Below are 25,000 nucleotides of genomic sequence, written 5' to 3'. Positions count from 1 at the left end.
CTTTCGGTTGGGTTCTTAGATGTGGGATTACAAAGTCAAAGTTGTAAAGCTTTTAGTACAGATAATTTAGGCTAGTAATTTAGCAAAAATAATTTAGGTGAATTATTGCCAGATCATTTTTCCAAAAGGACAACAATGTGTTTTGTCTTTTAATTTCTTCGGGACAAATATTTGTTTCATTTTTCTCTAATAAAATGTGTTCATGTTTTTTCCTTTGGGTTTTCTTGTACCTAAGCTTTGAAACCCCTTCCTTGTCCAGAGATTTGATAGCTGTTCAGTTGCGACAGCTTCTGTGATTGATGGTTAAAAAAGACCTTTATCCTTTATTTTGGTGTTCGGCGTGAGATGAGACTCCATGCGGCTGCTTACAACTCACCAGTGAAAAGTCTGCTCTATACTTGTAAGTTCTTCTCTGGACCTTCTTTTTCCCTGCACGAGGTCAGGCGGCAAGAGCAAGAACAGGGGTGTCAGAGAGTGAGAAATGCAGACGGCAGTTTTCTTAACCTTGGGAAGGAGATCGAGCCTTTTCTCATCTCATTGACTCTCAAGCAGTCTTACTTTCTTGATAGGCAGCTTGAAAGTTGCTCATTTTCTTGAAATTAAGTCAGAAGTCCCCTTGAATGGAACGTCCTTTGAACTATATCCAAAAGTCACGATACAGAAAGACGCTTAAGATGATGCAGACGTTCTTAGAAAGGGTCTGAAACCTCCCTGGCGTGAAGGAAGGGTTGGCAGATTGATACAAGGCAAACCTCAGGACAGTGCTTCTCAACCAGGGGTGACTTGGCCTCGCAGGGGACATCGGGCTGCATCTGGAGACATGTTCGGTTCTCATAACTGGGGAGAGGGTGCTGCTGGCGTCTCGTGGGTAGAGGCCAGGGACGCTGCTGCATATCTTCCAAGGCACAGTTCAGCCCCCACTCCAGTGGAGAATACTTGGCCTGACATGTCAATGGTGCTGAGGTTGAAAAAGCCTGCCTTAGCATCTGTTCATAACAGACTTGACTCTGAGCAGATGACCCTAGTGCTCTGAGGTCCCCCGGCCAAGCCGAGGTCAGGATGTGTGCTGGCATGGAGAGGGCAGAACTGGTGGAGATGTCGTTGAGGCCTGAGGGCAGAGGTTCTGGAATGCTAGGGGTGTTTGGATTCATTTCTCTGGGCAGCACTGGGAGGCACTGGAAACCCTGAGTTGGGGCGGGCCTCCTCTGTCTGTCCCATTGTAGCAGAGTAAATGGTTCTGGAAAGGGGGATCTCTCCCCACCCCCAGATGCCCACAGCCCACTGCAGGAGCTCTGGGTGTCCCCTGGGAGGTACACAGGTGTCCACGGCTCAGTTCCATAATTGTTAATGGGATGCCATGTTGGCATCTTCCATGTGTCCCTCAATACCGCTCTCCATCCTTCTGCACCCTCTTGTGAGCCCCGGGAGGCTGACCTACGTGGACTCTGCTAGCAGCTCCCCTGCCCTCCGGATTTCAGCTGGGCTCGGTAGGATGGAGGAGGCAAGGAGGAGAGCAAGCTCTGGGTATTTTTTCTTCAGCTCCGTTGCTGTCGGCTGCTGCAGGAGGCCCTCTCCATATGGCTGTCCCAGGTCTAGGGCAGATAATGCCTCCAATCCTAGAGTCCTCTGATGGGTGATTCTGCGTGTCAGTGGAGCTGGGCCGTGGTGCCCAGATATGTGATCTGACATTATCAGGACTGTTTCTGTGAGGGTGTGTTTGGAGGAGATTAGTGTTTAAATTGGTAGACTTTCAGTACACAGATTGCCCTCCAGAATGTGGGTGGGCCTCATCCCATCAGTTGAAATCTTGACTAAAACAAATGACTGCCCTTTCCCAAGGGCACGTGGGAGTTCTGCCAGCAGATGGTCTTTGGACTTGAGTTGGCTCTTGAATCGGCTCTTTCTGGATTTCCAGCCTGACAGCCTTCAGATATGAACTGTGGCATTAGCTCTTCCTGGGTCTCCAGCCTACTGGTCTACCCTGCACATTGTGGGCTTGCTTGCCTCCATAATTGCTTGAACAATTCCTTAAGACAACTCTCTTATATATATGTGTGTGTGTGTGTGTGTGTGTGTGTGTGTATACACATATATATGTGTATATACATACACACATCCTGTTCTGTTTTTCGGGAGAATCCTGATTAATATAGGTACCTTGTGGCTTCCCTCAACCCTGCCCCCACCTTTGCTAATGCCATCCCTTCATTAAATGCTCCTCAAATTATACAGCAGGCAAGCTCCAGCCTCCTGCCTGCTCTGAATGCCTTCTGTGGGCTGGCACCATGGTTCTAGGCCTCCCCGGAAATTGCCCAGGTACCCAACCCCTGGAAACCAGGCACTGAATGACTGCTGGGTTTTCTTGCCTCTGTGGAGGACTGAGTCGGTTGGGCCCTATGGGGTTAGAATTGTTTGTTTATTTAAAGACAGAACAAGACATTCCTTTTTATGTTTGTTTCTTGTTTTTTGGGGTTTTTTTGAGAGAGAGAGAGCCTGTGAGTGAGCGGGGCAGGGGGGCAGGTGCAGAGTGGAAGGGCAGAGGGAGAGGGAGAGAGAATCTCAAGCAATGTGGAGTCTAATGTGGGGCTCGATCTCACGACCCTGAGATCATGACCTGAGCTGAAATCAAGAGTTGGACACTTAACAGACCGAACCACGCAGGCGTCCAGAATAAGACATTCTTGTCCTTCCGACTTCCGGGGCAGGAGGCCTGACCCCCACAGCAGTAGATTCATTTGTCTGGTTTGTGGCCAAGTCAGTGACTCCCTGGTTCTGGAAAAGGGGGGGGGTGAATTTCTCTCTGTCTGTGGGAGGTTTCACAACCCATTCCCATTTTAAGGGAGAAGAATACTGAGGCCCAAGGGAGGATTGGCTTACCTGGGGTCTCACGGCAAGTCAGCAGCCAAGAAGCCAGGCCTCCTCTGACAGTTTCTGCTTTATGACAGGGCTCCCTTGTTGCATTCACGGGAGATGGTGGCTGTTTTCTGATATCGCGGTGTCAGCCATCCTTGTAAGAGTCAAGAGACCTGCATGCTAGGATTCTGGTCTTAGCCCTGCCACTGATTGGCTGGATGACCTTGGGTGAGTCTTTTCCTTTCTTTGGGCCTCATAGTTCCCTTCTGTGAAGTACGGGAAATGGGATCCAATCTAATAATCTACAAGAAAATTCCAGGAGCAGGAAATCATTGATGTGAAAGTGCTTTGATAAGTAAAAGATTTTGCACAAATGACTGTTGACATTATTTCCCCATAGGGGATCTGAAACAGCCCCTTGAAATGATCTAGTCCAATCTCTTTGTTCTATAATTCGGGAACCTGAGGTCCGGAGAGGGTGTGTGACTTGCCCGGAGACACACAGCAAGTTAGTGGGAGATTGGAGTGACCACGCCAGTGTACCCTCTTTTCCACTAGGTGTCCCCACAAGCCTGGAAGGGCACAGAAGCCCCTCCTCCCCTTGGGTCTCTCCTGCATCAGCTTGGTCAGCAAGGGCAGCTCCAGCCCTTCCCTCAATGTGTATCTATCCGAGTAGACCCCGTTCTGGACTTGTCCGGAGAGGCATCACATATGGGGAGGTTCTAGAAATGCTTGTGACAGAATGAGAAACAGGCGGAAGGAGGTGGGGTGCTCCCAATGAGACCCTTGGATTGGAGGCAGTATCCTCAGACACAGCACATGCATGGCCAACTGTGCGTGTTCCGGCGGGCCCTGCTGGGACTCAACTGGACCCCAGAGAGGTCACCCTGCAGCCACCCTCAAGCCTCAGACCACTTTCACACGTTCCTCTGTGGGATCCGCGGGGAGCTGCGTGACAGCCTGTTCTTCGAGGTTAGCGCCTCAGCCTCCATCTCCAGTATGCACTGGCCTCCACATGACAGCTGCCTTGGACACCCTTGTGGGAAGACTGGGGGGGGGGGGCTGTGTCCAGCGTGATGGTGTCAGGCACCCCGCCCGAGGCCCAAGGAGGAAGGGCTCCCAGCTCTCCTTGGGGCCTTCCCGGTGGTATGAACTCTGTCTGTCTCATGTCAGGCTCCCCAGGCTCCTCCCGGGCCAGTTTCCTTCCCTGTCACCCCTCCTTGGGGGCTAGTCTCCGTTTGGGATTTTCCCTGCCTCGTTCCATACTCTTCTCCCCCCAACAATTCCGTCTCTCCCTGTGAGATAGGCCGCACGAGTTCTGCACCTTCAGCCCTCCTCCTGCCCTTTCTGGAGTGTTCGTTAGACCAGGGGTGAACTCCTTCAGTGGCCACCCTGGAGGACAGGGACAGACGAGCACATAGGTCGTGTGCTCACGTGCATAGCTGGCACCCTCATGGCACTTATTAAGTGCCATCCCCTTTTAAAAAATGCTTATCTTTAACATTGTGGTAAAACACACATCACATAACATTTACCATCTTAACCATTCTAGAGGTACAGTCGGGTGGCATCGAGTATATTCCCATCATTGAGCAAACTGCACCACTGTCCATCTCCAGAACACTTGCAACTTCCTAAGCTGAAACTCTGTCCCCACTAAAAAACAGCTCCCCATTTCCCTCTCTCCCCAGCCCCTGGCAAACACCATTCTCCTTCCCGCCTGTATGAACCTGATTACTCCAGGTACTGTGCGTAAGGGGAGTCATGCAGTATTTGTCTTTTTGTGGCTGGTTTATTTCACCAAGCATGATGTTTCCAGCGTTCATCCACACTGTACGTATTGCAGCATTTCCTTCCTTTGTCAGGCTGGACAATATTCCATTGTAGGGACTACCTACCCCACTGTGTTATGCATGCATCCATCAGGGGGCACTTACATCATTTCCACCTTTTGGCTATTGTGACTAACATTGCTATGAGGCCAGGCACTTTGAAAAACATTTAATTCTCCCCATGGCCCCATGTGGAAGGTATTGCTTCTAATCCTCATTTTACAGGTGGGGAAACTGAGGCATAGACGTTATAAGACTTGCTCAAATTGCGCACCTACCAAGAAGCTAAGCCAGGCTTCTGCATCCGGGCAGTGTAGCTCAAGGGCCTCAGAGCTTCCCCTGTGGCCCACACTGTCATCTCACAGGGTGCCGGGAGCATGTGGAGCTGGTGCTGGGGGAATCCCAGGAAGGCTTCCTGGAAGTGACATTTGAGCTGGGTTTTAAGAGTGAGTCGTTCAGGAATGTCTAACGGAGAGGAGAAGGGCTAGCCATTTCTGGCAGAGAGAAAAACTTGTGTGATGTGACTAATAATACAGGGACCCATGCCCACGTCACAGGACCCATGCCCACATCACTGCCCCTGCAGTGACACAAATAAGGACAGAGAAGACGCAGGCTGCTGGTTATAGAGTCTCAGGAGAGTCCCCACTCCCCACGCCTCCACCCTACCGTATTTTGGGAATCAAGTACCATCCTAGGCCAAGCCAGACTCGGAGAGAAGCTTCCACAAAGACTCTGCAGGTTCCAAAAAGCATATCAACTTCCCAATCTCCTCCCACCCCAAGACCAAAACACCCCACATGCTTGTGGAGGTGGAGCTGGAGCTGGTGGGTGGAGTGCGGGATGAGGAAGAAAAGACACAGTGATGAGAGATCTGTGACTGTTGCCATCTTTGCCTTTAAACGCAGACCTTTCCTACCCTAGTGCATTCTGGGCAAGTGGTGACGCTCAGGCTCCATTGGAAACACTGACAAGTCCTGCCATCTTGCTACTCCATGCTAATTTCAAACCCTCAAATCTCCTTTTCCTCCCCCCGAGCTCTGAACAAGCCCAAGGTCAAGAGAAACAGCTGTTTACCACAGGCGTTTTAATTTGCTTATCTCGGAAGGAAGGAACAAAGGTTGGATGTTTTGGTTATCTCAGTTTAAATCAGCCTGAATGTCAGCGGAGAGGCCGTGGGAGAGTTTCCCTCCGCTGCTGCCTCTCCTAATAGGAAATGGTATTGAGGTTTCAAGTCGTGCACAGGCGTGGGAGTGGGGTTGGCCCAGGCGTGTTTGGGGATCCAGGTCAGCAGGAGATGGGTTCTGAGCAACAGGCACGTCAAGGCACAGGATTGGGTATATTGTGTGCACCGTAAGTGTTTGAAGTGGAGAGGGTGCCATGATTCAAGATCCTAACAGAAAGGACCAAGGGTGTAGAAATAGGCCATTTTGAAACAACACAACACCAGTGTGCCAAAGATTGTTAGTTGTCCTCCTGTGTCCATTGTACCCATCATTCCTTTCATAGTAATAGAATTTTTCATCTGGCTGACGAATCAAAGACTACGTTTCCCAGCCTCCTTTGCAGCTAGGTGTGACCAAGCAAGGGAGTTCTGACAAAGGGATGTAAGCAGAGTATTCTGCGCCAGCTTCTGGAAACCTTCTCTAAGATGTGGTACATATGGACTCTGCTTTTTATTCTTTACTCTTTACACCATCCTGCTACCTAGAACATGGGTGCTGCCATCTTGGGCTATGTGGTCAAGGCCACACATGGTGGAGAAACAAGAGAGAAAGAAATGGGGAACCTAATAATGTGTGGCACTGCATGAGCCCTGGACTTCTGTGAGAGACAAATAAAATTTGATTTTGTTTAAGTCACTGATGTTGTTGTTCTTATTGTTACTCTTTCGGCAGGAATACCACTTCTGTGGTATTGTGTCTCTTTCAGTGCATAGGGAGGGACATGGTGTTGATCTGTCCCATCGCTGGTGATGGTGACTCTGATCACTTGGTTAATGTCATCTTGGCCAACTTTCTTAACTGTGAAGTGACAGGTTTCCCCCTTGTAATTCACAAATATCGTACGGAGAGCTACTTTGAGATTACATAAATGTACTGTTCCTCCTCAAACTTTTACCCACTACTTTTAGCATCCATTGATGATTCTTGCCTGAATGAATTATTATCCTGCTAGTTGTCAAATGCTAATTCCATCATTCTTTCTACCTTATTAGGTGACATTCAAATGTGAGGAGGAACTTCCTTCCCTTCCTTCCTTCCTTCCCTCCTTCCCCCTCCCTCCCTCCCTCCCTCCCTTCTTCCCTCCCTCCCTCCCTTCCTCTCACCCTCTGGCTGGATGGCCCTGCTGCAAGACCTGAGCAGCCAGCAAGACTGATCACCCCTGGCAACTAGGAGGTCTTGCGTGCTTTGGGCTCAGTGAAAGGCCAAATCTCACCAGGGCTATGTCTGTCCCACTTCATCTTGCTGAGGCCTGGCTGAGGCTGGGTCTTTCTTCCACCGCCAGTCTCATGTTGGTGGCCATGTGAAGTAGAGATTGGGAGGTGGCCAATGAGGTGGGGCTGTGTGGAGAGTGTGTAGAGGAACTGCTCCTTCATGCTGCCAAGGACAATGACCTGGAATGGACTCCTTGTCCTGACCTCTGGGAGTGGTGGCCAGATGGCTGGGAAGGACTGAGGGCCATGTCATTAGAAGGACTTTCACAATATCCTTCCAACCCAGCTGGTCCAGACATGTTGCACCTGGTCAGATCCATGCTCCCACCTCTGTTCTCTGGAGCCCCCTGACCCAGGTAAACGCCCAGTCCTGCCCTGCCCCCAAGGTTGCAGGGGGATCCATTCAGTCAGTCTCTGTCCTGGAGCATCTTGGAGGAGGCAACACATGAACTCAACTCTCACAACACAATGCAGCAGCCCTGTTCCAAGGCCCGTTCTGTGCCTGCTGGACCCTGCTGCCAGAGCCCCACAGGGCACCAGGCAGAAGCCAGGGACCGCAGAAACTCTTGTGGTCAGACTCACACAAATGTCCAAGCTCACGGACTCAGATGAGTCCTAGAGCCACTGCTGTACAGTGATGTGTAGGATTTTACACATGCACATGTATATATGCACACACATCACAGAACCTTCTCCGTGTTATGAGACAAAGCCATCTAAATTGTCCCTCCGTTCCCATTCCCCCCTCCCTTCCTCTGGACCTCCGGAGCTTAGAATTAATTAATAATATGCCTTGGTCCCTGACATCTCAACATCAGTCCCTGCAAGGCCATCTTTTATTAAACTAATGTATTAATAGAAATACTATAACAAATGCTTAAGAAACAAATGCCCTAATGATACCCAGAACATTGACAATTACTTATGTGTACCCATGTGGTTCCCCCCTACCCTGTGCCACTTCCCCCCCCTCCAGAAGCAGTCACTGTTCTGAATCATGTGGTCTTCACTCCCTTGCTCTTTTTACAAAAAAACTTCACTGAAGCATTATATCCCCACAAATTATGATTTTCTGGTTTAAGTTGTTTTACATTTACACAAAGATATGCTGTATGTGGTCTTTTGGGAGTTAAATTTTCATTCAATTCCATTGCTAAGCTCAGTGAGTAAGTGGCCTATTGAATTTCTGAGTAGGAGAAGAAATTACAGCTGACCACTGTGAGGCCAATGCTCTTGGCTAATGCTGATTTTATGCTAGTCTGTGGCATGGAGAAATTCTATTTGATGGGTCTTGGGGTCATGCTCTGTAGCTCTGATTTATTTAGCAGCTCCATTTTATGGTGCTTGGAAAAGCATATTTTTCTTTGCAAATGATTATAGATACTTATAATGATTGGGTCCTTATTTCGATGGCACCGATATAAAGTGCTTGGTGCTCAATTATTGACAGTCTTATTATGGGAGAGCATGCATTAAACGGGTGAGGGACTTGTCCTTTTATTTCAGCACGGAGTTCACAGAGTTCTGGCCCCACGCAGTCCAGGCCAACCAAGGTCCTTTGGCCTCAGTGAGCCCAGCAGCCAGCTGCTGTGCTGTAGGTGGCCCTCTCTGGGCCACTTCACTGTGGGTTTACTCCTCCAGGAACAGGAAGGCAGGCATTCTCCCCATTTTCCATCTTGGGCAATCAGGACTCAGCGGGGAGCAGTGGCTGGTTTTAGGCCACCCAGAGGGACAGGCTGGAGCCAGGACCGAGCCAGGACAGAGCCAGGAGGCCACGCCTGGCCCCTGGACTGCCTACCGCTCTCGGAAGCGGGTTTGAAGCACGCTCCTCCCCTTATCCCCGCCCTTTCAGCCCGCGGGCTCCGGGGAAGGGGCGGAGCTCTCCGCGCTCCGGTGACACCGTCACCACGGCAACGCGGCCATACTGGCCCCAACGGACCGGGGCCTGGGCAGCGGCGGCGCGGCCTCGTGGGCAGAGCCGGCGGCATGGACAGCCTCTTCGTGGAGGAGGTGGCCGCCTCCCTGGTCCGGGAGTTCCTCAGCAGGAAGGTAGGTCGGCCGCCTCCACCGCTCGGGGCCGCGGACCCAGGGTAAGGGCGCAGTCTGGGGTGCCACTGCCAGCTCCGCGCCTTCGCGGACGGAGAGCCGCCCCTGCCGCCCCCTGCCCCGGGGGATGCCAGACGGGAGCGCCACTTTCCCGGGCCTGCCGAAACTACATTTCCCAGGAGCCATCGCTGGCCCCGCGCAGCGTCCGCCCGCCACGCCGGCCAGCGACCACCGCCCTGCGCAGGCATCCCGCCCCTCCCGCGGGGGACGGGGTACAGGGCGGTGGCCATGGGCCGGGGGCGGGGGGCCTCCTCCCGGCCTCTTAAAGCACAGCCGCCTCGTGGTGGCCGAGCCAGAGCTCGGCGCGCAGGCGTGGCTGCTCGGCCGCGTCGCCCGTCCCGGCCCCTCCACCCTACCGGGGAAGAACGTCCCCCCAGAGGGAACCCAAGGGGCCCAAACACGTTCCCGAGAGTCGAACCGTTCAGTCGTGCTCCTCGGCAGTGGCGAGCTCAGAGGTTGCAGCCGTGGTTGTTTGGAACTTACGTTGTGCTGCACCGGGAGAGTTTTCGGAGTACTCAAAAGTTGGGGAGGCCCTTAGCAAGCCATCTGCAGTGGAGGTGGGGACGCCGTGGGAAAGAGGTCGCTCTAGGTTACTGCGTAAGTCGGTGTAGGGACGGCACCTATTCCATATTCTAACTCATTCTATGCAGAGTGACCGATGGCTTGGTGCTCACGGTGTCCTGTTGAGCAGGGGCCATGGGCAGCTGTCTGGATTAAACATACACACAAACAAAATCATTTTTTTGAAGGAAAAGGGGAAGGGCTTTGGCCCAGGTGGAGCGGTTCAAATNCCGGCAACTGGTTGGCAGTGTGAGCTTGGGTCCGTTACCTACTGCCTCAGTTTCCTTGTCTGTAAAACAGCACTATTAAGACCCACCTTTTGCAGATTTATGATGAGGATTAATAATAATATACGGGCAGGCGCCAAGCGTCGTATCTACATGTAGTAGGTACCTGTATTCAGGATTGTCTTTACCGCCCCCATCTCTGATGTGCATCTGTTTTGAAATTGTCTTTCTTTGCTTTCTAAAAAAAAATTTTTGTTTAAATTTAGAAAATGTTTAAATGCAGCGTGGCTTCATTGTATCTGCTCTTTTTATGGCCAATTGACCTTCTGTCCCCAAGTCCTGGCTCCACGTCAGATGTCAGTGACACATCGTGTGAGGCTGTTCACTATCATCATTTCACCTGCTAAAGCTTCCTACCTCCCCAGCATCAGTTCCAGCTTCACCCACAGGCTTTCCCCTGTTCCATCCACAGCCCACCCCCAGTCTGTTTCCTTCAGGAAGTCTTCTTGGATAACTCCAGTTGGAATACCTGACTTCCCTTGTCTGTGGCTTGCTCACTGGCGCTCACATTATAGTTGATACGTCTGCCTGTGTCACCCACTAGACCAGTCCACAGAAGTGACCCCTGATCTTCGTGGAGCCTTGGCAGTGTCTGGTTCACGGGGCCTCCTTGCCCTCCCATTTTTTATCCGGGCACACTAAAGCTTTGACCTGACAAAGGAATTGCCCACAGTCACTCAGAAAGTTGTGGACTGTAGTCCAGATCAGCTGCTTTCCTCGTCCGTCACCTTCTGCTTCTGCACCGAGACCATGTACTCCCCTCAGGGCTTGGCACAAGGCAGGTATAACCTAGAGTTCCCATCATGGTATGAGGTACCTTCTAGTTGCCTGTTTGTTTTCTCAGATCCTCATAACAGTCCTGAAAGATAGGAATACTTATTCTCTTTCATGTGAGACGATCATGAGACTAGGGGGCGAAGAAACTTGCCTGGGGTGAGCAAGTTAGAGCTTGTCACTCCTCTACTCAAAACCCTCCATGGGCTTTACTATGACCAGAATAAAATCCAAGGGAAGGCCTCACCTGGGCCTACAAGGTTCTCTATGACCCTGCTGACCTCACCTTCCACTACTGCCCCCTGTGCCCTCTACCCTACATCACACCCAGCTACACTGGCCCTCGTCCATGCGTGGTCTCCCCTCAGGGAGAGTCATGCCAGTCTCCTGCAGGGTCAGGGTCCTCCAAGGGGACTCCCGTCGTGCCCCAGCCTCCCTCTCCTGCAGCAACTTGTCCCCATCCTACCTCTGCCACCCTTTCCAAGTGGTCATGTCCTAGGCCCGTTGTTACCAGCATTGTACCCTTTCTGTAATCTGTGCAAGCGTTCTGTCATCCTCACTCACAGCTCACATCCCTTAGTCATAAACTGTTCTTCGGTCTCACTCACATCTGCATTCCAGAGTTCCTGCCAACTTCTCCCGGCCCCTGGCCACTTCTTACCCACCTGTCATTATAACCACACCCTCAACAACACGCTCACCTCCCTTGCCCTTCTCTTCTTTCCTCATGTTCCCCCGAGTTTTCAAATTAACCTCGCCCCCCCCCCCCATGCCTGCCCTGCAGCGCTGGATGGGGCTGGAGAGAAACACACCGCCTGAGGCCTTGGGCATGCCTGCCTCCCTGTTTATAGCTCTCCCACCTGCTCCCTCTCTCCACTCTGGCATGGCCGTTTCACACCTGCCCTCTCCTCCAACCCCATAGCTTCATCCCTGTTCTCATTTCACCAAGAAAACAGAAGTGTCCTGAGAAAACTCGCGACGGGCTGTACCACCACAGTTGCGAATCTTCCTGGGCCAGGACCCTCATTCTGTCTTCCTCCTGCTCTTGTGAGCGAATTTTCCATACTCCTGGGAAAGGCCCCCCCTTCCCCGTTTGCCCGTCCCTTCTTGCCTGCTTGAGGGCACTGCTGCCGTCCTCCTCTCCCTGTTGCCATCCTCCTCTCCCTGTTGCATATACATTTTGTCTCCTCTATTGTCGTTCCTGCAGAATCCCATCTTGACCCCCCAAGTCCCTCCAGCTACTGGCCCATTTTCCTTCTCCCACTTATAGCCAAACCCCATGAAAGAGCTGTGTGTGCTCTGATTCTAATCCTTCTTCCTGCTTGCTCAAACCCGCTCTAATCAGGCTTCTGTTCCCCCTGATCCACGGAAACAATTCTTGTCAAGTTTGTCAATGACCTTTAACTTCAGTCCTCACACTTCTTGGTCTAACATTGTGTTTGGCACAGCTGATTGTGTCCTGCTTCCTGGAAATTCATTCCTCTTGGCTTCTGGAGACCACCTTTTCCTGCTTTGCATCCTCTAACCTGTTTGGTTCTCTGCTGGTCCCCCTCGTTTCCTGGAGCTGTGCATGCTGGGGGACTCCCAGACTCAATCTTCTCTTCTTCACTTGCCCTTTTCCAGGTGCCTCTGCCAGTCTTCTGGATTCCAGAGCCATCAATATGATGACAGTTCCCAAATACCTATTTCTGGCCCAGGTCTCTCCCAGAATTCTTGCATTCTTTTCAACAGCTGATTTTACATTTCCACTTGGATATCTAATAAGTATCTCAACCTGTCCAAAACCCAATTCCTGATTCCCTCTATGTCTTGCAATTTTTCCCATTTCAGTAGGCAGTATCACCATCTTTCTGGCTGCTTGGGCCCAAATCTTTGCAATCACTCCTGGCTTTTTTCCTTCGTGCACACCCTCCATCCAGTCCATGAGTACATCTCTTGGCTTTACCAGCAAAGCACGTAGAGCACGTAGCCACTTCTTTCTACTTCTGCTGCAACCACCTGGTCCAAGCCACCTCCATCGGTCATGTGAGTTGTTCAATAGCGTCCTAACTAGTTTCTGCTTAATCCCTTGCCTCCCCAAATCTGTTCCCAACCTAGCAGCCAGTGATCCTTTACAAGTACAAGTCAGTTCATGCTCCTCTTTTCACCGTGCCCCCACCCCACCATTTCACAAAAGTCAACAAGGCCTTTCCTTTTCAGGCTCTGGGCAGCCTCTCTGACCTCATTTCCTGCCATTTTCCCCTGGTCACACAGCTCAAGCTGCACTGGCCTCCTGTGACTGCCACGGGGCCTTTGCACTTGCTGTTGCTTGCTGAGAACACACTTTCCCCAAGTGTCTGCATGGCTTGCTCTCCTACTTCCCTCACATCTCTGCTCTAATGTCACCTAATCATGAAAACCTTTTCCTGCTTCCCCAACAGAATGTCAACTCTGCGAAGGGGTGGGGTTTCTCTTATTCTCTCAGTATCTCCTGCATCTAGAACGGCCCACCACCTAGTAGGTGCATGGGAAATGTTTGTTGAGTGATGAAGATTAAGTGGACCAGATGGGACTGAGGACTGGCTGATTCCTGAGGGCATCCTTGTCCACTACCCCAGTGGTTCTCAAATGGTGTGTACCACAGTCCCGGTGAGTTTGTGAAGTGTGCCAAGACTTGCTGATCTGAACTGTTGACAAACGTAAAGCGTTATCCAGCAGAGAGGGAGTCTCATAGTTTCTGCCTCACTCTGATTGGCAGGAAAGCCATGGGGAAACCCAGATTAAATGGGGGTGCTTGCTATGACCCCCCCTTCCAGTTCATTCTCCCTAGAGCACCCAAGCATGCCCCTGCCTTTCCCCCAACATGTACACCATTTCTTTGTGTTCTCCCTCCTCAACACTTCCTTTTTATTCTCTTTGGTTCCAGGTTGTGTTCATCCCACTTTTTCCACAAATTCTTCTTCCCTCAGTTCATGGCAGGCAGCAGGTTTTGTCTTGTTTTCCCGTTAGTGGGAGTCTCTGTAAGGTTGTGAACACAAAGCCTGGGGGAGAAGTTGAGGCCTGGCTAGTGTGAGGGTCTGGATCCATGAGGAGCAAGGGGCTCCCTTAGCGCCAGGCTGAGCTGTTTGTGAGATGTCTGTTCTCCTCCATGTTTGGTGATCAACATGGCCCGGCGAGGTGGGTAGGAGGCAGCTTCTGTGGTTATTTTTTGAATGAAGAAGCCAGGCTCACAGGAAATAGCATTCGCCATTGCCAGAGTATATCTTAGCTGGGCCTTCTGGAAGGTCAGAGCTGGTTGGTGGCAATGGCCTCACTGGGAACTCAGCAACTGTTTACCACATGCTTCCAGGGGGCCTCAGTCCTGTCATTGCCGACTCACAGGCCAGGATGGTCAGAACCCCTTGCTATGTGATTCTCTTGTGTTACTGGACAATTCAACCCTTGCTGTCACCTGAGAAAGAAAAGGAATCATTATTGGCCCTTTGCTCATTTTTTCCCTTTAGTTTATTTTTAAAGCTTCATATTCCAAATCTAGTGGCTCCAAATCTAGTGTCAAACCCAGGGCTCCAGCCTTGTGTGAGTCAGTGACCCGCACCTCGCTTTCCTTTTCTATAAAATGGGCTAACAGCTCCAACCTCAGCTCAGCCCATGGAGTTATTGTAAGATTCAGAATAGTAATTGTGAAGACGTCAAGCGTAAAGGTTATATAAAAATAAATCCTTAAGTCAGTTTTTGGCCCTTGCAAGATCCTTGCAAAGAAGGCAGGATAGGAATGATCACAATGAACACCAACAGTGTTTTATTTATAACCTACATCAGAGAGTGGAAGGTTTTGATTTAAAATGAAAATAATGATTCAGATTTCTTCCCGCAGGGCTTAAAGAAGACATGTGTGACCATGGACCAGGAACGCCCACGCTCTGACCTCAGCATAAACAGCAGAAATAATCTCCGCAAGGTTTTGCATCTTGAATTGCTTTACAAGGAGAACAAGGTACGTGCTTTGAAGGTGTGGTGTAATGTTCTGGAACGGAGCTTGGCAATGTCAGAGCCCTCGTGGGCCCTGCCAAGCTGTCGGAGATGGGTGGCAGGAGGCTCACCGTGCCTGCGGCCAGGGAGAAACAGACCCAGCCAAGTGCTGACAAATCCCAAGTGTGAGCTGGGTTTCCAGGCTCGGTCAGGCCCCAGGCCATCCCCGTGGGCCTCTTGCGCATGTGTGGCTCTGAAGCTCGATTTGAACCCGGGCCCTTAACGGTTACTCCCTGTGCTCCCTCCTCCCCTAGGAGGCTGTTTTTAGTCAGACTGTACTTAGGAATATAGTATTCAGTTCTACTAAAATTTTCCATTCCCTGCCTGTGTAAGATTTTCCTTCTTCAATTCTGAGTAATAGCTTATTTTTAAGTCTACCGTGACATTTAATTTAGGCAGAAATGGGGCTTGGGTTCAGCTAACCCCGGTGCATTGGAGTGGAGATAGCAAATGGTTGGGGGGTGAGGGTAGGGCTTCCCAGATCCCTCCGCCTCATTCGTCCCCCACCAGCCACGGTTCTAAGCCTCCATGCACCGTGTAGTTTTCCTCCGTTGTACTCGGCACACTTACAATAGAGTATGTGTGTGGTTCTTTAAGTAGATCTGCCTCCCTACTACCTTGGGTGCAGCAGGAGGCCAGAGACTGGCATTTTTTTGTTCACTGTTGTAGCCTCATACTTAACATGTTGCCTGAGGACAAGTAAATAGTCTGTGGGTGTTTGTGGATTACATGACTGGCTGACTGACTGACTGAATGAAGCTACAATTCTGGCTTCATTGTTTTTTCTGCTATGAAGACAGAATCTTCTGATTTGATTGAAGAATGGGCTCTCCAGCAGATGTTGCCTTGTTGCAGGGCATAGCGGCAGAGTTGGAAAGAACCTAATGATCCTGTAGTTTAGCATTTATTATAATTTTTTGAAGAAGGAATAAAATGATATTTCCTGCAGAAGTCCAAATATGTAAAACAAAGAAGGGAAGCCCCATAGTTGAATTGGGGATGAAGAAGACCTGCCTTCTTGGCCTTTTGAAGCAGCCCCTCAGGACTGGGCTGAGCAGCTTTTAAACTACCAGTAGAATGGGGGGCCCCACCTGAGGGAACTGTGAGCGAGAGAAAAGTGGCTTGTCAAGGTCTCACAGTGAGTTACGGGATAGGGGCGAGGCTAGAACCGGATCTTCTGATCCTCAGTCCTACGGTAGCAATGGTGGTCAAGTCTCCTGTAGTTGTAACCCTTTACTCAAATGAAATCTTAGCAGACTGGGTTGGAATGGGGGATGGCACTCCGCCCCCCCCCCCCAGCCTCCACGGCTGTTTCTGAGACACCTGGAGGACCTCAGAACAGCTTGAACACCACCCTCATGCACATCATAGCCCCGTGGGGAGCTCAGGCTGAGTTTCCCGCAATAAAGTAAAGGATGACGTCAACCTGAGGGAACATTCAGGCTGCCAAAAGTTCCTGTGCCCCACTTTGATGAGAAAAGGGCAGTGGCAGCCAGGTACAGTCTTAGCATCAGCTCAGTAAAGACGTCAGATTGACGCCCTTCGTCCTTGGTCCTAGGGTGACAGCAGGGCCCCTCCGCCTCCTGCACATGTCCGGCTGGAGTCCTGTAGACCCAGGCCGCGGATAGCCAGCGCATCTCCTTTAGCTGCGTTGTAAGGCAGGAGTGTGGACTGTACATTTTAGAAAGATTTTTTCCACAGAAAGTGAGACAGGTGACAAGAAAATCAATTAACCATGCTGGTACAGTGGGAACTTTATGTAAATGCAACTTTACCTAATTTCCTGGAATCCTCTTTGCCATTCAAGTGACTTTTACTTCTCCACTATAATATAGTCTCCCTAAGGTAATGATTATCTGAAGATAAGATGTTTTCATTAGGTCCTGATAGGTGCCCTGATTATTTGATTTATACAGTTTTTAGTAGTTATTATGCAATGAATTGCGCTTATATATTACAGAAAAATAGATTTACTAATCTATCTATTGCATAATGATTTTGACATTTGACATTTGACAAAGCTAGCCTGATTCTAGGAAAGCCCTGCAATTTAATGTTAATTCCAGTAACTTGTTTTTCCCTGTTAAGGATATGATATATAAAAATGCCTTTGTAAAATTGAGATTTTGAAAAATGGTGTCCATAATCACATAAAGGCTGTGTCTGTTCTGAGCAGAGTGTTATGAAAAGCCATAAAATATAATTCAGGTAATCTAGGGCTATAAATCTCTCGTATTGAAAGAAAAAGCAAGAAGGTCAAAATAAATTATGTAACATCTCTCCCCTGACTCTTTTCCTTGAGAGTTTCATTTAGACTTAGACAAAATAGTTTTTTTTGGGTCCCATACTACAAAAATAAAGCTGTCCCCTGATTCTGACTGCCCGATCAATCTGTTGCTGTTGGTCAGAACCATTTGGCTGTGGGTGTTGGTGGCAGGGTTCTGCAGCACGGATCAGGGGAGTAGGGCGGGGAAGGGCTGGAGGTGCCTGGGGCTCCTCTCTGTGCCAGGTCCTCGGTCAGGCGCCTTATTGCTCGGGCTGCAGACTCACCAAACGTCCCGTGTCTGACCACACTTCCCAGCAGCTTGACGTTCCTGGACAAGTGGGGTGGGGACTGACACAGTTACACGGCCTAAGGTCAGCCTGTGGATTGCTGCTTGGACAGCTATGTTTGTCCAAATTACTTAGGGGAATTTTAGGAGAAATCAGGACTCCAATCTTTGCAATTCTGGCCTAATGAGACACAGTAGGGCCTGGGAATATATATTTTTAAAAACCTCCAAAGATGATATTTGGCATAGTCAGGGTTGGGAAATATTGATGTCATTGCCTTCTTTCTTTCTTTTTTTGAGAGAGAGAGAGAGTGAGTGCAAGTGGTTGGCAGGGAGGAGCAGAGGGAGGAGAGAGAGAATCCTAAGCAGACTCCACACTCAGCATGGACCCTGATTCAGGGCTCGATCTCATGACCCTGAGATCATGACCTGAGCTGAAATCAAGAGTCGAATGCTTAACTGACTGAGCCACCCAGGCACCCCTGATGTCATTTATTTCTAAAACCAAATACAAAAGAGTTTCAATTTTTTTAAGATTCGGGTGTAGATTGAGTCACTCCTGACGGCCTCTCTCTGTTCTTTGCAGTAACCTGCTGTTGTCCAGTGTTAAATGCAGAGTATACGACCTAACAGAACACTCAGGTCCCAAGTGTTTGTTATCTTGTAGAGTTAATGATCCCTAAAGATTTCTTTTTTTTTTTTTTTAAATGAATGGATATATATTTTCTAAAGTTATTCCTAGGAGAAAAACCAAGAGGAAATTTGCTTGGGATTTTTCTCTCCATGTCATATTTTATTACAGTTGTTCATTAAATCGCCTGACTCACGCATTGGTTGTTAGTTTTTTTGGGTAAAGGTTTTTGTCTTCATCTCTGTGTTGTAACACAGCGCCTCACATATGATAGGCAGTCAGTAGACATTTGCTGAAAGAGTGTATGAATGAATGAAAAGCTGATAAACTATGTCAGAGAATTGGAATAGCCATCTTTTTCACCCTTCCCCTGAAGCTGTACATATAATTAATGATTTTTGTTTTCTCCTTATGATAGGCAAAGGAAAATCCTCTAAAAACAAACCTTGAGCTCATTACCAGATACTTTCTGGATCACTTTGGAAATACTACTAACAATTTCACTCAAGAAACACCAATCCCTGCACTCTCAATTCCAAAGAAAAATAACAAATTACCATCAAGATGCTCAGAGACCACACTGGTAAATATATACGACCTTGCAGATGACGATGCAGGATGGAGAACATCATTGTCAGAAACAAGCAAAGCCAGGTATCTCTTCATGTATTTACAGTACGGATTAGTTTCCTATCACTGCTGTGACCAATGGCTAGAAACTGAGTGGCTGTAATAGGGTTTTCCAGAAAAACAGAACCAATAGGATGTGTGTGTGTGTGTGTGTGTGTGTGTGTGTGAATACATGTAAATATATGTGCAAATATTATATGTATTTATACACATATGTCTTATTGGATTTATATTTCCTATATAAAGAGATTTATTAATTTTTTTTTTTACTTTCTTTTTTTTTAAGTGGGCTCTATGCCCAGTGTGGAGCCCAACGTGGGGCTCGATCTCATGACCCTGAGATCAAGACCTGAGCCGTAATCAAGAGTCAGGTGCTTAACTGACTAAGCCACCCAGGTGCCCCTATAAAGAGATTTATTTTAAGGAATTGGCTCACATGATTGTGGGAGCTGGCAAGTCTGAAATCTGTAGGGCAGACTGGCATGTGGGAAACTGAGGCAGTGTTCTGTGTTATAGTCTTGAAGCAGAATTCTCTGGGAAACCTCAGTTTTTGCTCTTACAGCCTTCCACGGATTGAATGAGGACTACCCATATTATCTAGGGGAATCTGTTTTTCTTAAAGTCAACTGATGGTAGATGTTAGTCATAGCTACAGAATACCTTCAGGGAAGCACCTAAGCTAGTATTTGACCAAACAACGAGGCAACATAGCCTAGCAAAGTTGACATATAAAATTGAAGCATCACCGTGTCTTAAAGCAACACAAATTTGTTATCTTCCAGTTCCGAGAAGTTCAAAATTGGTCCCATTGGGTTAACAGCAAGGTATCAGTAGGGCTTATTCCTTCTAGAGACTTTTGGGGGAGAATCTGTTTCCTTTCCTTCTTTGGCTTCCAGCGGCCTCCTACATTCCTTAGGTTGTGGCTGCTTCCTCTGTCTTCAGAGCACATCCCTCCAGCCTCTGTTTCTGTCATGGCGTCTCCTACTCCTGGCACTGACCTCCTGCCTCCCTGAAACAAGGAGACTTGTGACTCTAATGGGCCCTCCCAGATAATGGACGGTCATCTCCACAAAGTCCCTTTCCATGTAAGGGAACATTCCCAGGTTCCGGGATCAGGACACCTTCGGGGAATAATGATTCAGTGCCCACACTGTGTGCTCTCAGATTCCCTGTTGGGGAGCACTGTTCCTTTCCTCCGGGGGCCTCGGGAATGGAGGAGACGCGAAGGAGGATGCTGATGATTTAAATGTTTAAAGTTTGTCAGCATCAAGGGCTTGCTTTGTTTGCATTTTCTTAAAAAAAACAAAACGGGTATAGAATTCTAAAAGCAACGCTGTAGAAATGGAAACATCTGAAAAATAAGGCCTTTTGGAACTCGTGGGAAGAAAATGAATCGCTCTTCTTGATTGAACCTCTATTACTTGGAAAGCAGTTCCGTTAAATTACAACTTTAATATGCCGCCTGTAGTCACTCGAGAGTCTAACTCTCTGGGGCTGAGTGTTTCCTTCCGGCTCTGTTGAGAAGGCTTTTCTTTCCTGAGGGTAGCCAAGGTGTAGGGGCTGGGCTTCGAGCTGCCCAAGGATCAGGACCATTAAAAACATTAACTCAAGGCTTAAGATGTGAAAGCGAATCCGGGTAGTGTGGAGGAAGATGGTTCTTCCTTCAAAGGCACTTAGAGCCTGGCTGGGAAAATACATATTCCTGAGGCGATAAAAAACCAGCAGAAAAAGTGGAGGCTCCCGAGCTCCACCCAGTTACTGAAGCCACAAACTTGGGTGTCATCCTTGACCTCTCCGGCTCTAACATTTTTGCCTCTGTGAATCCTTAATGACACTAGACCCTTTCCTGCTCTCTCTGTCCTGAGAGCAGTGGCTCAGTTCATACCCTCCCCTCTTGCCCGGGCTAGCTCCCACGGGCTCTTCCTTCGTTTCCAGGCCTCTGGTGATTTGCTCCAATTACCCCTCCACCTAAGACAGTGGGAGCTTCCTACAAACAAGTCTGGCCATGCTGCTCCCTGTGGAAAGGCCTTCAGATGCTTCCCATTGCTTCCAGGATAAAATCCAAACTCTTAAGGATAACCTGCAAAACTCTTTCCGTGATCAGCCTGAATGGCTCACCTGGGCCTGGCCTGCTTTCACAGGCGTCTGTGCTAGTGCCTGGGCATTCTGGTTATCTCCTGGCCACTCATTCCTTCAGACTCAGTGTGGCCTTCTCTGCAAGTCCTCGATTTTCCCAAGCTGGTTCTGGCCCCTTCCTCTGCTGGCTGTGCCCTGTCATAGCACACACATGACCCCTTCTCTGTTGTGTGACCCAGTGCTTGGTAATCAGCAGCTTGGCACAGAGCAGCAGTCACTGCCCCTTTAGGCCAGAGTCTAATGGTAGAAAACCTGCCAGCCTGTGTCAGAGGAGTGCCGGGCTCTGGCTAACCCATCACAGATCATAGGTATGAGTCCTTTTTACCTGGGTCTCTTGCTCTCTTACTCCTTGTCATTCCTCCTTGCTCACCTCACTGTGTCTCACCTTCTTTTGTTCTCTCTCTCTCTTTCCCCTACACACACACACACACACACACACACACACACACACAATCTATCTCTTTCTTTCTTTCAATGCCAAGCAACCCAAGAAGAGAAGCCATTGGCTTACCCACCTTAACTGAATGTTAGCAGAATAGTTGGGAAACACAAAGCTTGGCACACGTCTCCATCTTCTGCTGTCAATGATGTGCAGTGAGGCTGGGCTCCACGTAGCTCAGGACTGTATTGAAGGGCTGTGGTCTTCTGCAGTCACTTGGGTCTGGAATAAGGATGCTCTTTGTATTTGAGGATACAAACTCTTAAGGATATTTGAGGAATCCTATCATGGATCATCAGTTCTGATTTTGTTTCTTGCTTCCTGGTCTTATTTTGTAGGTCAGACTTGCCCTGATATGAAAGTGTTTTCTATTCTTTATCTTTAATGATAAAGCACTGGCTGGGTAGAATCATCGCAGATTTATGAGTGGGCTTGCTATGAGTGCCTGTTGAATGTGGGATTTATTATCACTGTTAGCTATTGGGGAATCTGTTTTAACGGAAATAATCTCTTTTTTTGCAGGCATGACAATCTTGATGGGGATTTACTTGGTAATTTTGTATCATCCAAAAGGCCCCCCCACAAAAGTAAGCCCACACAGGCTATCCCAGGTGAAAGCCCCGCCGTGGCCCCCGCGTGGGAGAAGATGGACAAGCTTCAGTCGTCAGAGCCTTCCTTGGACACGAAGAGGACGGGAGAGAAGATCAGGCCAAAGTCTGGCCTAATTGTCCGGGGCATGATGGCTGGGCCCATTGCCAGTTCCCCACAGGTAGGTTGCTGCCCTCACCACTATGATGAGAGTGGAAAGTGAGAACCAGGCAGGGCTTAAGGGGTTTATTTGAGGGTACCCCACAAGACAGTCCAAGAAGAGGGGATCTGTGTTGGGGTGGGAGGAACACCTGCCTGTATTTTCTCTGGTTGTACTGTCAGCTCCCTGTGGGATCACGGGCAGGCCTCATCTCCTTCCCTGCCCTCAGTTTACCCATCAGGTCAATGAGGTGGATGCCATGACTTTATCTTCCTTTACCAAGTGAGAACACATCTACTGGTTTTCCCTTTGCCATTCAGGAGTCGGGGCAGGCCATCAAGTCTAGAGAACATCTTTTTTATTTTTATTATTTTTTTAAATCTTTCTTACTTTTTTTAGAACATAGTAGTTAAAAGGGAAAAAGGAATCCCGATCCTTATGGTTTCATTTGCTTTGCTTTAAAAAGAAAGTCTAACAATGTTCCATCATTGTCTTATAGTCTTCTTTAAGGAGGGGCTCTGGTAGGGTCCCATCAGGTGTGAGGGCTGAACCAAATGAGAGAATGAATGTAAAAGGAGTTTATAAAACCACAAAGAAATGGAAAAACAAAGGACAATCAAATACCAAACTCACAGTATGGTATTAGTCCAGTGAAAGAGCCCGAGCAAACCCACATAGGTCATGTGTGTCTGCGGTGTGTCACCCCCTCTCCCGCGCCGCGTCACCCCCTCTCCCGCGCTGCGTGGCTGGATGTGGGCTGTGACTGTGGAGGCCAGCGCTGTTCTCCCAATTCACTTGGAATCAGGACAGAAAGAAGCTGACCGTCTCCCTGCTTCTGCCTACATCATGTGGGAGGAGGGGGGTCTGGTCCTTTGGAAAATATTGGTTTACTGAATTACTGAGATCTTCTGAATGTTGACATTTAATTATAAACAATAAACCCACATCAAAAAAGTCACATTTCTTGATGTTACCATCCACTCATCAGAAAAGTTTTTAGGTGTCGAGTAGCTGTCAGGCTCCCAGTGGCTGATGCAAGTTTCCCCAGATTTTAATTTTTACCTGAAAATTTGTCTTTTATCACTGAATCCATTAGTTGTTTCCCTTGAAGTGACAGGCTCAACTTATTTTCAAGAAAACGCCTGCCGAATACCCAAGTCTGAATAACCACAGTTCGTTTGTCAGTTGTTCTATGGAAAAAACTAGCAAGTTCAGGTCACAACTCTGATGGTTGTGCACGTGCTCTTCCTTGAGGCAGCTGTCGTCCTCTGCATTGGGCAGAGTGCTTATATATACCTCCCGTTAATATACCTCCCGGAATATTAAAGAGATGTACACCGTAGGGCTGAGATGGAATATAATTAATACTTTTTATGCTTCGGCATGGACAGTCTTTTTTTTTTTTTTTAAGATTTTATTTATTTATGTATTTGAGAGAGAGTGAGAGAGGGAGAGCGTGAGCAGGGGGGAGGGGCAGAGAGAAGGAGACAATCTCCAGCAGACTCCATCCTCAGTGCCCAACCTCAGGACACTGAGATCATGACCTGAGCGGAAATCAAGAGTCGGGTGGGTACTTCACCGACTGAGCCACCCAGGCGCCCCCAGCATGGCTATCCTTAGGTGAAATTAACATTTTACTTATTTATTTTTGTTGCAAATGGTGGCAGATACCTCCAGCGCTAGCTAGTAAAGTTTGATGCCACTGCCTTGGTTTGTGCTATGGGCCAGCAATTTTTCCCACCAGTTTATTTGCATCATTACTGCAAATGTCAACACAGTGAAAAAGGCAAATTATATCATATTATTATAATGAAAATAGGTTTGAGTGCCCTAAAAGGATTTGGGGACTCTTAAGGCCTGCAGACCACACTTTGAGAACTGGTGAACCAGATGAATGCCAGGGTCCTGTCCTACAATGACATCCAATCAATCACATCCGTGTAGTTGAGACCCCCTTCACAACTGAGGCGTGAGGCAGATGACTTGGATCTGCTTTAGTGCTGGGAGATTGTCCCCAAGTCCAGATGGAGGAATGATTGCCTTGGGGGGTATGTTTTTCCCGTGGGGTAGCCGAATCCTGTGAAGGGCATTAAAAGGTAGGATAGGTTGTTGTAGAATTTCCCCAGGTTTTCTAGAAAGTGTTTTGTGGGTCTTTGAGTACCTTGGCCATACTCACTTGGTTGCTCAAGAGAAAAAAGCAAGCTTTGCTAGGTATTTCTTTTCTTTTCTTTTTTTTTTTTTTGCTACTAGATCAACTCTGCCCTTACGAAGGATGAGTAAGAGGCTGGGTTCCCTGCTTTTGGCCAGAAGTTTGGGTCTCCTTGGGAATGGTGACTAATATTTTCTTTACTGTGTGGAAGGGGAGGCCCTGGTGGCTTTTGGAGGTTTGTAGTGCCTAGTAATTTCCACTAGGCAAGAATACTACAGAATTAGCTGTTTCTATTCCAGCTCAGGCTTTACCGTTTGATTCAGGATTATTTCTGGAAATGCAGAGAGATCCCAAATTTTAAACCCAGGAAAAGCCTTGCAGGTCTATTTTTGTCCGCTCTACCTCCACTTCCCGACCCTAGGTTGGTAAACAACTTGAGTTCCCATTTTATCAGTTAATCATTGATGGTAAGAGAGGACATTTCAGTTGACTTCTTTGAAATTCTTTCATTTAGCCTTGAGTGCCTACTAGGGGTAGGTCCCTGAGCTGGGAGCTCTGCAGACACCAGAGATGAATGAAGACTGGCCTCTGCCATTCCTGGTCTGTTAGCGGGAGGGGTTAGGCCCTGTGTGAGCGGGGACTGGGGAGAGGCCTTAGAGCGTGGCTGATACCGGTTAACCGCCCTGATGGGTCTGGCTCTGTGCCAGTGCCTTCCACGGGCTCCTTTAATGCCACCATCTTGTGCAAGATAGATGCTACAGGTCCCCAATCTCTCATCCAGCCTTTGGGCCAGATATGTTTTGGAATTCAGAATTTCTTTACCATCAGAAAAGCAACACCGCACAAAAACCACGTAC

The 25,000-nt window shown here is 48.7% G+C and overlaps 1 protein-coding gene across 1 annotated transcript in view; it reads left to right on the top strand.

Annotated features, from left to right (window-relative positions):
* Window positions 1–9,014: 9,014 nt before the first annotated feature.
* The window catches only part of MINDY4 (MINDY lysine 48 deubiquitinase 4), a 103,153-nt gene continuing 87,167 nt past the window's right edge, over window positions 9,015–25,000 (top strand). Inside the window, exons 1-4 of the mRNA XM_040644123.1 lie at window positions 9,015–9,171; window positions 14,704–14,823; window positions 18,460–18,695; window positions 21,769–22,015. Of these exons, the coding sequence (XP_040500057.1) occupies window positions 9,109–9,171; window positions 14,704–14,823; window positions 18,460–18,695; window positions 21,769–22,015 (666 nt within the window). The 5' untranslated portion in view covers window positions 9,015–9,108. The remainder of the gene's footprint in view (window positions 9,172–14,703; window positions 14,824–18,459; window positions 18,696–21,768; window positions 22,016–25,000) is intronic.

The sequence above is a fragment of the Ursus maritimus genome, unplaced genomic scaffold, assembly GCF_017311325.1.
Source record: "Ursus maritimus isolate PB19 unplaced genomic scaffold, ASM1731132v1 scaffold_3, whole genome shotgun sequence".
Taxonomy (NCBI): domain Eukaryota; kingdom Metazoa; phylum Chordata; class Mammalia; order Carnivora; family Ursidae; genus Ursus; species Ursus maritimus.
This window is presented reverse-complemented; position numbering and strand designations above follow the sequence as displayed.